General features: G+C 39.7%; 1 protein-coding gene across 2 annotated transcripts; it reads right to left on the bottom strand.

Annotated features, from left to right (window-relative positions):
* Positions 1 to 421: 421 nt before the first annotated feature.
* Positions 422 to 14,471, bottom strand: BNIP3L (BCL2 interacting protein 3 like). 2 transcript variants are annotated; one of them, XM_030463944.1, is made up of 6 exons: positions 14,241 to 14,471; positions 9,195 to 9,381; positions 7,481 to 7,553; positions 5,881 to 5,984; positions 4,957 to 5,106; positions 422 to 3,723 (listed from the first exon to the last, which is right to left on the bottom strand). In XM_030463944.1, the coding sequence occupies exons 1-6, from the start codon at positions 14,323 to 14,325 to the stop codon at positions 3,675 to 3,677; spliced, it is 648 nt and encodes a 215-aa protein (XP_030319804.1). In that variant the 5' UTR covers positions 14,326 to 14,471; the 3' UTR covers positions 422 to 3,674. The 2 variants fall into 2 exon arrangements, with proteins under 2 accessions (XP_030319804.1, XP_030319805.1); XM_030463945.1 differs by lacking the exon at positions 4,957 to 5,106 and having other exon boundaries at positions 14,241 to 14,437.
* Positions 14,472 to 18,083: the final 3,612 nt, after the last annotated feature.

Below are 18,083 nucleotides of genomic sequence, written 5' to 3'. Positions count from 1 at the left end.
AACATACTGATGTTTTATGCAATATTAAGTTCAATTAATTTCTTTTTTCCTGCAATGCCTACCAATTAAATGTGTTTATTTCACTTGGCTGCAGAGAAACAATCTGCTCAAAATCCCCACAACTCTGCTCTCCAGAGGAGTTTCAAAGTGGCAGTAATTCAAAACTTCAAGGCAAAGTTTCACTCTATGTCCCAGAAGGTAGGATTTACAATTTGCTCAGTCCTCAGAAAAAAATATAAACTCATTTTCACAGAACTCTGGATTTTTACATTAAAAACATGGAAAAGCATCTAGGTAACTAGAACAGGCAGTAGCAGTATCAGAATAATGACATTTCACACACAGAACAAGCTACTCTTCACACAATACTACTACAAAGAACAATTGTCTTGAACCAAGAATATGGAGGCAGATTAACAGCTTGGGTTTATGTCCCTTATTCTTTAATCTGCAAATTTAACAGAATTAGGAAACAGAAGAGAAATCAAAGTACAACAGAGTTGACCAATTATACAAAATCTCATCAATTCTACTTTACATTTCATATGCCACTACATTATTTTGCTTTAAAAGTTTTCCTTGACAAGGTGCTGGAGGACTTGACACAGGTTTACATGGATGACAATGGAAATATTTTTATTTAGTGCTTCAGGTAAAGAAGCAGATGATCCCAAATCACTTAAAAAAAAAAAAAACAACCCAAGAAACAAAAGTAAAACACCACCAAACCCCAAGCAAACTTTCAAACAAATTATTCCAGTCTATAAACAGCAGCTTAAATGTTCATAGAACTCAGAAAACAATGGTTTCATGAAACATTATACAAAGTAATCCTGTATAAAAAAGGAAAAAAAAAAGAGGAAAGGCGCAACAGGAAGTGATGTCAGACAATCAGTTTTGTGAGAGCTTTAATGGCACAAAATGTTTATAAGCTACAACTTATACATGTACTGTAAACTGTATATAATGTTACAAAGTGCTAACTAATTTATGAAGAATGCATAATCACTTTGGCTCAGTTAACTCCAATATTTCAACAAATGTCAATTAAAAAATTTGAATTTCTAGCAAACTTCAGCTTTTGCTTTTTAAAACAGTAAGGAAATATGTAGCTGCTGCAGTTAAGTTAGCCTGCTGCTTTTTTTTTGTTTTAATGTGCGAGTTTATGCAGTTTTTCCTTGATCCTATTTACAAATATTCTAGGCCAGTTTTGACTGAATGTAAGAAAAATGAAGCCTGCATTTTTTTTTTCCAAAACTGTAAACAGGTATAAAGCTTTTTAAACAACATTTATCTTAACAAAACTTCAACTATCAATAGTTGAACCCCCCTTTCAAATTATACAACAATCTGTTTCTGTTCATTGTAAAACTAGAAGCTGTAGACTTTCCTCCAATGCTTAGAGTAGGGTATCAATAAATACTGCATTGTATCATAGCAAGTGTTACAGTGATCATGGATCCATTCCTCATCTATAGTTTTCACCATTTTTACCTTATGGCTCCTTCAAACATTATAAGCTGTGCTGATACTCTAGCCACAAGCTTGCAATCTTATTTCTCAGATATTCTGAAGAATTAATTACCTCTTAATTTAGAAAGGGGTACTTAGATTGGTTTTTTTGAAAAAAATAACTCCCTACTTAGTAAAAATCTATTTTTCCACTATTCCAATTTTCCATACAAAACAAGGTGCTGTAATTAAAACAAAGTGTTTCAGCCTTTCCCCTGTCCCCTCAGTTTTTAGGACTGTAAAATGATGCACTTGATCCTATCTAAAACACCCTTCACCACTTCCCCCTTCCCTCCCCCACCTCTGGGTGAAACCCAATACCCACTCTTGAAACAAATATGCAGTTGCTGGCAACTCAAGTGCCACTAAGTATTCAAACTAAAAGGAAAAAAAGCAGATGTCTTCAATAGATTTTTTTTTTTTTTGTAGACTGACCTTTCACCCTGCAAGAATTCCCTAACAGCATTCAGAAGTAGAGAGTAAAATACATAGTTTAGCTGTGGATTTATACTTAACTTTTATTTTTTCTTTCTGGGAGCTAAGTTCTTGGAAATCAAACTTTAATTGGGACTTAGCTTCTACGCATCAACTGTTTCAAGTGATCACTGCTATATCAAATAATCAATTTTTTAAAGTCTGATGCAAGCAAACAATTATAGGTAGCTGTTCTCTCCACTGGCTGACTATATTTTCTATATTTACCATTTTCTACAAGTCAGCCTACTAAAGTTTTTATTTAAATGATATTTTTGCTAGTCTTAAAAGTAGCATTTGGTTCCCTAAATACTTAGTATTAAAGTCTATATCATATTTTTTTTTTTATATATTCATATATATATAAAAAAAGAGTATTCTATCCTTCAGAGTCATGCTACATGTTCTGAAATCCAATAAAATCTAAAGAAGGACATGAGTGTCCCGATGCTTTGTAACAATTTGGTACTAAAGCTTCACATTTTGAAAAGAAGTATCACTGAAGGAGGACCAGGCTTAATGTTCCCTAAGATAAAAGTTCAAACACGTTTAGTGAGAAATCTATCTAACATGAGACACCACAAGTGACTTTCAGATTCCATGTATCCCCAAAGGAGATTGTACAGTAAACAATGAGAGATAGGAACATTGAAAACTCATTTGCAGAAGACATTTCAGAGCTTTACAACTTCTGAAGCTCTGCACACCCACAAGATTGTCCCCCTTAAACGCTTTGCCTTCTGAAACTGCTTCATCATCCTCATTGTAAATGGTTCCACAACAAACAGAATCATATCCTTTTATACAGAGCCTAACTACACCTACAGCTGTTGGGTTTTTCCTTAATTTAAAACTACTGTTAAAAGGAAAATTTAGCATTTAAAATTTTCCCTTAAGAAAACAGGTAAGGAAAACAAAAGCTTCTTCACATGCAAACAATGCAATTTTTCTAATATTTCCTAGGCATCAGACAGGTTTTCCTACAAGGAAGAAGGAGCTGACTTCATAGAAAAGACAAGATTACAACAATTACTTAATATTAAAATATGCTGATGGATTTAGTTATCCTACTCCAAAATTTATGCAGTCTTTGCCTCCTGCAAATCAAATGGTGTTAGCCAATACAAGGGGCCAAGTAAATTCCCCCAAAAGCTGATTTAAACTGTTGTTTTATTGCCAGCAATTTCTTAGTTTATTTCACAACCAGCTTGTTTTCCAAAAGAATAAATCATTTTCACTCCAATCGATAATTTTCTTCCTAAGAGACTGTTTAATTTTATCACCATAACTCAGCCAGCAATTACACCATGCACAACTGCAATTTAAGTCAGGTTGCACTAAGGAGGCAACAGCATTGCTGAGAAAATGAAAACTTGCTGGTGGCATTTTGCATTGAGAGAAGCCCTTGCAACAGATAGACAGTTGTAAACTCCCTTCAGCAACTCTGACGTGTCTTGCAGGCCAAGAGGCAGGGGAATGGGAGGAGAGAGGGCAAGAATGTGGATAGCCAAACACCTCAACAGAGTTCCAACACAATACTGAATTCCAGAGTTAGCAAAAAACCTGGATATGTAAGGAAAAGGTGGAGTCGGGGTCATGCTTTAAATGGTCTCAAGTCAAAATGTACTAAATGAGACAGTAACACCTTCACAGGTCACGTGGGGTTCCAGGTTTTGCACTCCCATCTTTCAATAAGTGCTGGCTGAAGGTGTGGTCAGTCGTTTCCCAATGTAGATGCTGAAATAAAAAGTATAAGGAATATGGCATTTCACAGGAACACTCTGTTTTCCAAACAGCCCTCACACTCACCTATTCTAATCTGTCAATTAAGTCTGAAGAAATTCTTCAAAGGACTCCATCTCTCTTCTATAAAATTGCTTAAAAGAGTGAAACTTTCAGATGAGCCTGGAAGGAAATGCTATCAACATTCAGTAAAAACTATTTTTTCCATCTCAAGCTCATTTGAAAACCCCAGCCCAAAAGCTTCTGTGTTGTCTGCAGAGTACCTGAACATCTGAGTAACACTCTCAGAGTGAAACTGCCTATCAAAGGAGGGGGGGGAGCTTTAAAACACTGAGCATCTACGCAATTGCTGACCTCTAACAAATAAATCCAGGCAAGATTTAATTTGTTGCAGAAATACATGATTTTGCTAGAGTACAGATATTTTACAATATTCTCACACATTCTAACCTAATTTATCTGACAGATTACAAGAATTTAAAGAGAGACTTGAGCTACACCCCCAGAAAGCAAATAGGAAGCTAAATAAAAACCATATTTTGGGTACATGTCTTTTTCCCCATCACAGGGGGAGATAAGATGGATAAACATCACATAAAGACTTTAAGCAAGCTCAGAGATTATGCTGGATTACAGAGGCAACAAGAGCACTGCTGAGCAGAGTTGTAGCTGATGTTGCAGGACACGGGCAGCACTTCACGTATCCTTCTCCACGTGTTCAAACCTTGCCCTGCAGCCAGAGCTCACATCTGGAGCATCAGAGGTTGAAGATTACAGAGGAGGTGCCACAGGTGCAGAACTTCTACATAGTTATTTGTACAATGTGTTTATGTTTTGGTTAGTAAAAGTTACAGCAGTTCCACCTGTTCTGTTCTTACTCACCCTACATAATAACATGAAGCATTTAAGTAGAAGATGTGGATAATCAAACAGTACACGTTATAATTATAAATGTTAGTTGCAAATACATGATAATTCCTGCATTTTCAATACAATAAACTTGATCTGTTCTAGAAATAAAAACATAATAGGGGCTGCAAAGGTTAGAAATGGCTGCTCAGAGTTTTCCTGCATTTCAAAAAGTGCACCAAGTCTACCTTGAATGAGGTACAGAAACACTGTAGTTATTCTAAATAAAGACCTTTTCATCAAGCACCTGACATCCAAGCAAAGCGGAAAAACAAAGCCCGATGCAAAAGCTGAAGTGAGAATTAGGTTAATACTTACCCTAGTCCCAAAGCCAAAACATGAGATATGAACAGAGATGGAATGAAAACCTTAAGAAATTCTGCAGAGAAAATGCCACCTTTTTTCATTGCTCCACTTTTTCTCATACTTAAAGACACTGAACGTTTAGGATGTCTGAAATGAAATTCCCTGAAAGAAGAGGGGGAGGGAAGAAAAATTTAACAAGATTTTTTTTTTTCTTTTGCACACAAATGCACAGTTCTCTGTAGGAACTTTTTTTTTTTTTAAGTACAGAGAGCTGGAGATCAAAGCAAGAGATCCCTTACACAGAGTAAGGAATCAAAGAGAATAATAGGAGGTATTGTGGAGAGACCACTTACACAGACAGTATAGAGACAAAGGGAGCAGTAGCTGAAGAGAGAGGTAGGTCCGAGAGAGGGAATTTCAGGATGTGATTTGTTAGCAAGAGCCTCATTTTTTGTTCCAAACAGAGATACAGAAGTCTGCCAGATTTAGACAGCATCTTCTATTTTAATAAAAATGCTTTGCACTCAAGGATCTCAACGTTTCCCCTTCCGTGGATGAACATTACATATTTTACATAGAGAGAAAAAAAGGTACAGAGAATTTAAGAGACTTGCTCAGCACTGTTCTGTTCAATAAGCCAAAACTAAATCCCATGAATCCCAGCTCCAAGTACCCAGCTCTCCCAATCATTACAATTTGGTCAACAAACCTAGTAATCAGCTTGCTGTGGATTTATCTTACTTTCCATAAAAAGGTAATTCTGCTGCTATTAAGATTTTCATACTTTATTGTTCTGACTTTCTGTAGCTGCCTCAAAGGGAATACTAACTTTTTCTAAGGTAATCTTATTTGGAGAGCCAGAGTAATTCATTGCAAGTGTGACTTTTCTCTCCTTCATACAAAAGAATAATCATTTAAAAAATACATCTTACTCACTTGGGAGGAATGTTTTCAGGCCTACTTGACCAGTCTGACACCCAGTCAGCACTTTTCTTCAAAACTTCCAACTCTTTCTCTCCTTCTACTGCTTCTTCTTCAGACTGAAAATATACATGGGACAAGTTTTGTAACTCTCATTTAGCTCCTCCTTAGGGTGTTAAATTCAGAGCAGCAACAACAGTGGTAAAATGATAAGCAGCAAATGGTAGCCCCTGATAAACAAGCAAGAGTTCTTAGACTACTGATTATTTAGAAGAGATTTTATTATCCTATCAGAAGGACCTGCAGAAGTCAGCATACCACAAATTTTATAACTATATCCAGAACTTTCACATCATTGCAAGTTGTTTGTTTGGGCTTGTTTCTATAAGCTATCAGAAAAAAAAGGATTATTTTAATCCTAAATGCAATAAACCAGCTCTTGTGTAAAAAATATTAAATGAAGTTTTGACACATGACAAAAAATACTCTAGAAAGGTGAGAGAAGGCCATAGGCTTTGGTATAAACTCCTCCTTAGCAAGGGAACAACTTCCTGGGTGACCCTTAGTAACATAAGATAAACCACTTACAACACTGGAAACCACATCAAAAGAATTAATTAATTAAATATGACAGCAACAAAAGTGAGATGGCACATCAAACACCAACTTCATTCAGATCATTCTGGCTCTATAAGGCAGAACTGCAACAAGCCTCCTGTTTGGCCAGGTCTTTGACAAAATTAAATGCAAGGTTCATTCTTCCAGGCATGCTTTTTATTTATACTGCTGAAGACAGCAAGTTCTATTAAATGATCAAACTAAGAGTTCAGCATTAGCCTCCTCTCATCTTTTATTATGGAGATTACTCACTGTCATGTGAGCTGACTATCTGTAGAGCAACAAACTGAACACTCTAAAATCTTGTGCAGAAATAAAAACATTTCAAAACCAAGCCAGGTTTGAGAAATACAGTGGAAGCAGAGTGTTAAACCACAATATGACTGCTACTAAAGAGGGCATTTCTCAGCCTTATCTGTGATGGCCTCATTTTCCCCTCACTCCCAACTCTATTAACCTCTACAAGCCATATTTCAATTAATACAAAATGTAAGCCTAACCAAAGTTTATTAACCCTGCCTTCTTGTTAAAAATGATTGCTCTGGAATGTGTTTTAATTTAATAAAATCTAAGCCTGAAAACAATCTCCTGTAAAGAAAAACAATTTAAACTGAATAAGCTTGAGTGCACAACAAGTATTTACTGTACTTATTTACAGGGAAGTATTAAACAAAGCTTAATTAATAAGACTGAGTAAAAACTTGCAAGACAAGTTAACAGCCTTACCAAAATTACTAAGGGACACCTTCACATTTTTAATAAAAAGGTCTAAATAACTCATTTGCTTTTACTGCAGGTAATAGCCAAGTTTATAGTTTCAGACTGGAAAAAAAAAAAAAAGGAGCAAGAAAGCAAGTTTTATGCATTTTTGGACACAGAAAACTCATGACAAAGAGCTTGCCATACCCCTCAGGCATTCATCTGAATAAATACATGAACTATGTACAGTATCCAAAACTTTAAAAAATACTTTTTAAAAAGTTAATGAAGAAAATACCTGAGAGCTACTGTCTTTACTTGTGTGCATTTCCACATCAAAAGTTATCTGTCCATCTTCTTGAGGTGAAGGGCTAAAGAGAAATGGATTTCATTTGGTCATTCTGTCATACTGCACTCTGTCACTGAAAGAATATTAAAGTAATATCCCCATGGAAACATTTCCACATGCTTTTACACACTTCAGATGAGTTACAAATTGTGCTACCCTTCAGATTGCAAATATATGAGGAAAACTTGATCTTTTCAATTTTTTTTCCATTTATAATCCTACATTCCACAACAGATTTGACCATCCTTCCACTGAAGCAAAGGAACCATTACCCAAAATTTTCAGTGTTAGAGAAAACGTGTAGATAGATCCTTTCTTTCTTTTAGATAATTCTTCATAATAATTATTAATTTATTTTTGCATCATTACAAATGGAAACATCACACATGAAAATACCTTTTAATGCTTGGCAAGAATAGGTATCCCCTGTGTTAGCCTCACTGAGAATATTAAAACTTTGGTAATCTACTTGAGAAACTAATCAGCTGTCCCACCTCAACCAAGGAAACACTACAGAACTTAAGCCAGGAGCAACATAAAATGATGTGTTGGTGTAGGTGCCTCTAATTAAAACCCTACAGACATCTTTTAACCTGGCAGAGGGTATTGTGGAGTAGAATGTGTTATAAAACATCCAAAAAGAACACAAATCACCACACTTGAAAGGCAACTTGATGTAGCTGTTTTTAGAAAATAATGTAAAATATCCAAGAATCTCCCCTTTTTATATGGGGAAAAGAATGACCAAAAAAGTAGAAAATTAAGTTGGGAGAAAAAAAGGAAAAAAATTCTTAATTTAAAACATGGGAAATGATTGAAAAAATCTATAATAGTAAAAGAAAAAGAAACTATACAAACTATACAACTATAATCTAGCAAACATTCTTGGCTGGACTGGAAAGTACATAACTACTGATAGCTAGTTTCTTAGCAACACAGATGTAACAATCTATTTGAAATACTCATATGGATTATTTCCAAGCAGTCTGTGACATTCAGTAATTAAATCAGGCCTAACTAATTTTAAATAGCTTTTATATCTGATCAACCAGTTTATATAAGCTACACAGCAGACCTGACAGTTAGACAGCATTCATCCAGCAAAAGCAAAGGAGGCACAAGCAGCTAAAATTATACATAGAGACAGCTCGAGGATTTCCAAAACTGCCACACAACTATCTAGAAAAAAAAAGGTAAAATGAACATGTAGAACATCATCATTCTCATATGTGCTTCAAAAGACTTTATGGTTAGGTAAAAAAATACTTTGTGTTCAGAGGAAAAAATGCAGAACACTGATAGCACAGAGTATAAATACTGATAGCTTTTTTCCTGTTAAGTCCAGTGATATATTTAATTACACTTGCCTAAATATAAAGCATATGTACATAATGCTATTCCTAATGAACCAGTAAATTTAGCTATTTTTCACACCAATGTGATTTATGATGGCATGAAATTTAATTGCAGTGGTGATGTGACTTTCTAACTCCTGGATTCCTTAGTTTTCAGTAGCAACACTATTTTTCAGGTGGGATGTCTTATTTGACAGCCAGTAAGTGCTCCAAACACTGAAGCCTGAGAAGAAGCTTTACCCCTCCATTAACATCCGAAGGATAAAAACTTCAATAAACTCCATGCAGGACACCAAGAACTTCTTTACCTGTCACAGTGGGAACTACCTCTTGAACTGCTCTGTCCTGATTCATGCTGGGCATCCAGGAGAATTTTTTCCATGTCTCCATTGTGGATGGAGGATGATGAAGGGACATGTTCCAGCCCCCCGTTCTTCCCGTTGCCATTATCGTTGCTGTTGCCGTTCCCGTTCATCTGCAGCTCCACCCAGGAACCTGTTGGGCCAGCAGGAGGTCATTTCATTAACAGCACCAGAACTGAAACCCATCTGAAGTTTATCAATTACACACAGAAAAAAACATGAATATGGTGAATTCAGATAACCTACACCGCTGCTGGGAGAAAGCTCACAAACACATTCTGAAGAGTTAGATGTTTCTTCCTCTTTGATAAACAAAAACACCTCTGAAAAGTTAGGTTTGGGTACTAACTACCTCCAGAGCTGGTCAAATAAAATGTCATTAGTCTCCTCAGCTACTAATACTTTAATAGGACATGTTTCTCTCTGCAGGTTCAATGATCTATGTATTGCTCAATTAAACCAGTCAGCCTGCCTCCCTGTTCTACTTTTATGCTCCTTTTCAACACAAAATCTTCACCCTTTAGCCCCCTTCTGTACAATTTCCCATCTCTAATTTTACATTCTCCTCTTTCCCTCCACTTCCAAAGAACCTGATTCAAACCCTGCTTTTTACATCCATCAGGCAGACTGCTATTCTCAGGCCTCATTTAACTTTCTTTGCCTTGGCCCTCTAACAAACACCTCCCATTCAATGTCATCCTGCACCTCTCCTGCCCTACCATAACCTTAACTAACAGGTCACACCTCAGTTCAAACCATGGGAAGCTTGAGGTAGGCCTCACATTCCCTCACACAGCTCAAGTGCCAAGCTAACATCTATTTCAATACAATTAGATTAAAAGGTTTCACTTCTGACAAACCAGAATAAAGAACTGGGTAGCATGAGAAAGCCAGAGTCTCACATGCAATAACAGAGAGTAATATCAGTGCCATCACTTCAAGATTGGGTTTTTTTCCCCTCAGCCAGGGAATGTTGTATAGCCTACAAATTAAGTTTTACCAGTTTTTCCTCCCCCCCGCCTCTTTTGTATGTTATAACCACAGGATATCTGTGTGTGCTCTAAGATTTGACAAAAATGCAAGAGTCTATCATAAATGATAACAGTGTGGATATATTTTTAATTCACAAATATGCCATTTCATGTCTTGAGGGGTAAAGCTAGAATAGACTTTGACTGTTTTATCTGTTTCAAATATTTAAATACATTCCCCATCCAACTGCAACTTTCACCCACTTGTTGAGATTATTGTTATATATCATTTAACCATATACCCATTTATGAGCCATAATTATGGGGACAATGATCTCCAGTTTCTCAAAACCAGACTGTTTTCATTGCAACATTATTTCCCGTTATTGGTGAGATGATGATTTCACATGTATATAATGCTCTCACAATTCCTGTGAAATTTAACTTAGGAGACCTGAAGGTGAGTGCTCTCAGGTTTTTTTTATATTTGGTTGACTTTTGTTTCTTAAAGTTTTGGCGAATTCACCACTGAAATAAAAATATTCAATTGAAAAAAATGAAAAAGCCTGAAGATACAAACACAACAACTGAAACTATTTTTAAAATATTATTTGTACAGGTTCTAAATTTTAACACTGATTTCTTGACTTCTGAAATGCACCTCAGAGTGCCTGCAGTTATATAGGAAAATAATCCATGAGGTGATGTGTGTTGTAATGAGTTCCCCAATTTTCAGCTTGATACTGTGAGGCTGAAATGGAGTTCATCTCTATTACCAATTAATAACTAAGCTATTATACTGATGACCATGGAAGCATCACACTCGTTAAGAGTCCTGGTGGTTTAGAGTCTGGTTTCCTCAAGCTATATTCACAAACAAGGAATTCAGGGTGTGCAGAGAGCTCTTGTGCACCATCACACAGCAGCTATTTCCTATGTACTGGGCTTTGTGGATAATAAAGTGTTAAGTGGGGAAAGGCAGACACAGAGACCTGGTGTCTTAAAATTCAGATCTGGTGTGTTAAATTTCAAAATTAAAATGCCACATGCCAAGACCTACATCAGGAAGGTAGGCTTGCCTTATAGCAACACCTTTACAGCAAGAGACCACACCTGCAGAAAAGCATGTGGCAACTACAGCTAAGGCAGAAAGCTCCAAGTTCCCCAAGAACCATTTTGGAGTAGAGAGGATCTATTGGAAGAATTACAATAAGCTTGGGTTCTGCAAATATATTTATTATATTTTTTTAAAAATCAGCAGAGAATGACAATGTGAAAAGAACAGAGGAAAAACGTGCAAGGGAGCATCTTCTTCTGACACCAAGCACCAGCAGAAAAAAGCCCAGCAGACTGGCTGCTCTACTAGGCAGCTACTGAACACACCTCCACAGCACTTCAGATAATGTACAAATAAAAATCTGCACTAAGGTTTACCCCCGACTGACAAAACTTGCTGTTTATCTAAAACACATTGTGGCCATCCTAGGAAGAACACTAACATTAAACTGTGAGTAAAGAGTCCCAGCAAGTCGAGCAGTGGTTTACATGACAAGCAGCACGTTCTCACTCTGACCTCACTTTTAATGAGCTGAAATGCATTCAAGGAAGAGTAATCTGACATCAAGCTAAAACATGCTACATACTCCCACTGGCAGTCATAACCGGTTTAGGAGAGGGAGCCAGAGAGCTCGAGTAGTTTCAAAACTCTGATTAAAGGACATAAATCTGTTTTTTTGGTTGGTTCAGCTGTTTTTTTTTTTTAGGTTTACAACGGAATATACTTGAGAATAACCCAACATTAATTACATGCTTCCTGTAACTGATGGACTGTTTAAACAACAGTAGCTAAATGTGTGGGGGAAGAGGGGTCTCATTTTGTTTGTTCACTCTGAGATACCACTTGGGTTGGGGGGGATATCAAGGAAACCCCTCATACACCTATATAAATTTTATATATATATAACTATACCCCAAAATTGTAGCTCACAAAACATCTGAGGCATGGCTAACTTGAGGAAACTAAGAAATACCACTTCTACAATGAAGTAGACCATTAACAACAACAACAAAAAAAAGATATAAAAGGAGACAGAAGAAAAGAAAGCTGTTCAGATTCCCACCGTGGTAATCATTAAACTGGTTTTCCATGACAAAGCTAGATGCATTCCTGACTAATGTGGGATTTTTTCTTTCTGTCAATATGTAATAGAGCTTATTATAATAGTTAAAATACAGGAAGTATCTAGAATTCCCAGAGCAAACAAGTGGGGGTTTTTTTTATGAACCCAGTAAAGCACAGTTTAAGTTCCCAGTTTTGTGCTCAGGTCTTCTGACCTTCAATTCAAGTGCTGAGGGATCTTTGAATGAAAGGCCTTAACTTGCACAAATAACATACAGAACAAAATGAGTAAGTGTCTACACTCACTAGACTAAAAAGGTTCACTGAAAAGCTTATATAATGGCAGAAAATGTACCTATAACACCAAAGCATTGTGGAGTGGCTGAACATCTGAAAGCAGCCCTAAGCCTACATGGAGCTGATTGGTTGCATTTGTTTTGTTCAGGGAGCACAGACCATCAAACATTTCCTCTCATACCTTGTGCTCACCACCTTCAGTAATCACATTGATTTTGCTAAGCCTGTACGTGCTGATCCAGCAGTAAGATCTACGTGAGCAGATCCAGCAGAGGCTTACAGCACACTCATCTCTTGTTGCTCCTATCTTACAGGAGATTAACACGTCCCACAAAGTAATTTAATGTACTAACAGAAAACAAAAATGAAATACTTAAATTCAGAAATACCAAAGATTGCAATTTCTCAAGTAAGCACTGAGTTAGGCACTAGGCATGTCGCAAGTTCCAGACAGCATAATTGTTATTATTATTACTCTAACACCCCTGAATAATTTGCTAAAATACCTATTTGACTCAAGCAAATATTGTTGTAAACTGCCAGCGTTATCACAAGATGCAGTGTTACCACAACACAATAGCAGTGTTATGAAATGGGTATAATTTATTCTTCTTTAATACAATTCCCACTGAGTTACTGGAGATCAACTAACCAATAAATTCTGTTGTCAGTTCAACTTCATTGTAAACCACGAAAGCAACAGTAAATCATTATGCCATTTATTCACCTCTCCAACTGCAATATCCTTAATAAATACGAATGGAGGGACACGCTGATGTAGCTGTTTAAAAGGAGGGAAAAGCACCTGCCAAGTAAATACGAGAGCCTATATAGAAAAACACCGATGTGCCTTACTAGTGTTATCCTAGGAACAAAAGGATGCAGCAGAGCAGCTGACATAGATGCCGGATATAGAGGAAAATAGCTCACGTCAGTGGTATTGACTCAGCCACTGAATAAACTCATTCCCACAGTCACGCTCCTCCCCCTACCCTGCTGTATCCCCATCTTAGCTGTTAATACCAGCCACCGAATAAACTCAGTTTAACCACGAAACAAACCTGCTCCTGCTCTCGGCTCGCACCAAGCCACGGCGCTAGCTCGTTCCTCCGGCTGCACTGGCAGCAGCCGATTCACCTCAGCCCCGCCGGTTCCCTCCTCAGCCGCCAGCGCTTCCCCGACGAGCGGCCCGGCCCCGAAACCCACCGTCCATGGCCCTCCCCGCAGCACCCCGAGGGCTCACCCCACTTCTGGCGCCCTCCGCTTGCCCAAACATCCATCCAGCGGCTCCCGCTGCCCCCAGCGCCCCAGGTTCCGCGGGCACCCCGCCATCCCGTTCCCAGACCCCCCTCAGGCAGCCCTCAGCGAGGCGCTGCCCCCCCCCCCACCTCCCCCGCGGGCCCCCTCAGTCCTCTCCACCCGCCTCTCCCTCACACAACCCCCGGCTGACACCGACGATTGGCCCCAGCAGCTCGGGCGGCCCCGTCCTCCCCCAGTCGTGGCCTAGAGAGGAGGAGAAGGCGGCTGCGGCCCTCACAGTCTCCCGAGCCCTCCCTCTCCCCCCCATCGCTCTCGTTTCCTCACGCCAACGGCGGCCGCACTCACTGTTGAGGCCCGGCTCGGTGTGCGTCCCCTCAGCCGGCGGATTGTTGTTGTTGTTGTGCTGCGGCGGCTCCTGAGGGCTGGACATGGCGGCGCAGGAGCAGCGGCGGCGGCTGAAGGGACCGAGGAGCCGCTGGGGCTGGGACAACAACAACAACCGCGGACTCCGCTCGGGGCCCGGCCCCCCTCAGCCCTCCCCCCCCTCCACCCATCCACCCACCCACCCCTCCGCCTCCTCCTCCCACTGCGCCGGCGCAGCGCGCGCCGTTCCCGCCCTCTGCCGCTGCGCACGCGCCCCTCCCACCCCCCACCCCGCCCGGTCCTCCAGGGGCGCGCGCGTGCGCCCGAAGGCGGGAAAGCTGTGAGGGGAGAGGGAGAGGGAGAAGGAGAGGGAAGGGGAAAGGGAAGGGGAAGGAGACGGAGACGGAGAAGGAGAAGGAGGAGAAGGAGGAGGAGAAGGAGGAGAAGCAGAAGGAGGAGAAGGAGGAGGAGAAGGAGGAGAAGGAGGATGAGGAGAAGGAGGAGAAGGAGAAGGAAAAGGAGAAGGAAAAGGAAAAGGAAAAGGAGAAAGAAAAGGAAAAGGAGAAAGAAAAGGAAAAGGAGAAGGAGAAGACAGGACCTGTGAGGGGAGAGGCGGGAAAGCTGTGGAAGGAGAGGAAAGCACCTCTGAGGGAGAGGAGAGCACCTGTGAAGGGAGAAGCAGGGAAGCTGTGAGGGGAGAGGAGAGGAAGAGAAGGAGGAGAGGGAGAGGACCTGTGAGGGGAGACGGGAAGGCTGTGAGGGGAGAGACGGGAAAGCTGTGGAGGGAGAGGTGGGAAGGCTGTGGAAGGAGAGGAGAGTACCTCTGAGGGGAGAGGCAGGAAGGCTGTGGTGGGAGAGGTGAGCACCCGTGAGGCTCAGCCCCAGCGCCTCCAGCCCTTTTCCAGCCCCTGGATCCTGTTCAGCTTCCAGAGGACGAGATCAGCCTGCACAGCTCCGTGATGTCAGCCCGTATCACGGTGCCCATCAAGCCTCCAGCACAGACATGTTTCCACATGAGAGATGGCAGCAAATCCTCCTCCCTGAGCCCAACAGGTGTGAGGTAACCTGCCAAACCTGCATGGCACTGTGGGACTCTGAACACTTCTTTCCCCTCTCATCCTCATAACTTTAAGCCAACTAGCAGGAATATAGTGAAATGTAGTTAAGACATGCTAAAAGAAGTTTAATGGTTTTTGAGATGAAAAGTAATACCCCTCTGAAATTACAGCGTTCAGCAGACAAACCAACCTTGTGTGTGGCAGCTGGCGGACAGTCAGGATAGGGAGGATGGAATCTAAGTAAGAAAATTAGACTTGTTCTTAGCTGGGATGCAAAAGCAGAGCTATAGGAAGAGAAATGAGTGTGTGCAACAGTTTCCTTTCAATATGAAAAAGAAGAGGCAACCTCAGGCTATTTAGGCTATTTATGCATGTAGTGCTGTGCTGAGCCTGGGAGTTACACTGAATTTCCATGGAGGAGTCTTTCACATGCACTGAGATACAGATGCAAACATCTATCTTACCCTGCTGAGGTTTCTTCAGTTGTAACATTAGTAGCTTCTGTACCAATTGTCCATTCTAAGTATCTTTCACATATATAGAAAATAAGGTTCTAAATTATTTCAATATAAAAGTCAAGTTTTATCTTGAAAATCAAGTCATATCCTCAAGGCAGAGCTAGTTTCTGTAGAGATATAGTATGGCACAACCTTTACAGGATTCTTCTGCTTCTGATCTCCTCTTCCAGTGACATTCTCTAATAAAAAGAAGCAGAGAGACTAACTTTGTCACAGAGGAGGGCTTATTTTGCCTTCACAGCCTGAGAAATCAGCCTTACTGCCTACACTGCATTTGACATCACTTAAATTTCAAGGTTTCTTTTGAGGCCAAGTCTTGATGGAACTTTGTAACTGAAGTCCCATCTCAGTAAAGGAGCCTTTTATATCATAAACCCCTCCCATCAGCAGCCACAAGAATATAATATATATATTGTGGGTTTTTTCACATTACTGTACACACAGTTCAGTAACAGTGATACCTTCAGACTGAAGTCACACAGCCCCACTTCTATTTGTGGTTTTTTGTTATCTCCCCGTTACACATGCAAAGAAATCCCTTTTCTCTGTTAGTGTCAGAAAATATTTCAAGCTAGAAAAAAAAAATCTGTTTATACAACTGTCATAATCGTCCTGTACTAGAATTCAGGTTTCATGTGGTTTTAATTTTCTGTTTATCTATGTGATGTTGACAAGTGTCCATATAGTGAAGTGTGAACATCAGAAATCCACCTTTGGTAACAAACCTTCCTTACCAACCTGACTCCATGCCCAGCATGACTGCATCAAACATTTAACCTTGTGGAAAATCTAGATGTCCCTTGGATGTCACTGGAACAGAACTAGCTCCATGTAGCAAAAAGCAAGCAGTAGTTGAAATAGTTTAATAACACAGGGTTTAATAACCCTTTAGAGGTTGTAGGGCTGCAGATACATTCTAAATTGTAATCAGAACAATGGGCTACTTCTGATTTTGAATAGAAAACCAGCCTAGGTAACCAGATCCTTCTTTGCAACCCTAACACTCACAGATGAGCATCTTGAGCCTTTGTCACCTCCATCATTCAGGAAGAATTTGCCATAATGCTTGTGGCATGAATATTTATCAGTAAAGTGGGACTATTAAAATTTCTGAGTCATAAATAAATTGATCAAGATTATAGAGTGAGTCAATGCAGAGCCAGAAATAGCATTCACAAGTCCTGACTTTCAGCCTGGTGCTCTAACCACTACACAGGTTCCTTAAGGCACTCAAATGATGTAATAATGTTTGTAAAGTAATTTGAATCCTTGGATGGAAAATGCTATGACAATAGCAAGGTTGGAGGGAAAGAAAAACCACATGTTAATAGAAGAGAAACAATGGCCACTAACTTCTGGGGAAGGTCTTTTGTACTGAAGTGCAATAGTTTTTGTTTTAGAAAGTTACAGAAAACCTTTGATTGAAAGCAAACAAGTAATAAGCTGCCTGATTTATCTCTAAGAGCTGAGGTTACGAGGTGGTCTCAGTGTTTGAAGCAATTTAAGGAAACAATTATTTAAACTCTTAAATATGCTGCAATTGATTTTGTTTTCTTCATTACTTCTTCTATGCCCCAAATCTGAAAAAAAAGTAGGCTAACCTGTGCTAAGATGGATGCCACCCCAGCATCCAGCAAACACAAAGTCTTCTCCCTACAGAGCTCAGTTGGTTCCTTGATGCTGGAGGTAGTGAGGATGTGTACTGGAAATGTTTTTCTTGTGTTTTATATTTAGCAACAACTGATCAAATATGCAGTCCTTGCAGAAGACTGTCAATTCCAAAGATGACTTCAAGGGATAGTCACAACATCTAGCATGGATCCCTTCTGGTTTTGAAGCAGCCACCTCTCCTTGGTGACATTTTGCCTCCTGGTGGGGAGCACTGACACAGAAAACCCGCATCAGAAAAACTGTGAGTGCCTTTTCTTGTCAGAGAGAAATAATGGATGGATTGTTTGTAAAAAGATCAGATTATTAAAATTCAAGGGTAGATGGGGTAGAGAAATGGGATTCACACAGCCTCTCATCTGGGTCACAGGAGAAAGAAACACTGCTTTTATTCCAGCCACTACTGCTTTCCTCCACTGCTCATTTTTACAAACCCAAACCTTAAAGTTGTTTAAGAGCAAACACATTCACATGGCTGAGGCCACTGAGTCATTGCACAGCAGCCTCCCATCCAGCACACCTCTCCCTACCCCAGTAACAATACACCAAACCTTTGATCACAACAGGTGATTACATGGAAA

Source organism: Calypte anna, chromosome 22 (genome assembly GCF_003957555.1).
Source record: "Calypte anna isolate BGI_N300 chromosome 22, bCalAnn1_v1.p, whole genome shotgun sequence".
Taxonomy (NCBI): Eukaryota; Metazoa; Chordata; class Aves; order Apodiformes; family Trochilidae; genus Calypte; species Calypte anna.
The sequence above is the reverse complement of the archived record's forward strand: the minus strand, read 5'-3'. Positions and strand labels throughout refer to the sequence as shown.

Bases quoted from the DNA above. Each gene is read 5' to 3' on its own strand.
- BNIP3L (XM_030463944.1), bottom strand. From the start codon at position 14,325: ATGTCCAGCCCTCAGGAGCCGCCGCAGCACAACAACAACAACAATCCG. The intron at 7,554-9,194 runs GTAAAGAAGTTC...ATTTCTCTTTAG, and splicing joins GGTAGTTCCCACTGTGACAG to CCCTTCACCTCAAGAAGATG. The intron at 5,107-5,880 runs GTGAGTAAGATG...CTCTTCTTTCAG, and splicing joins CCTGAAAACATTCCTCCCAA to GGAATTTCATTTCAGACATC.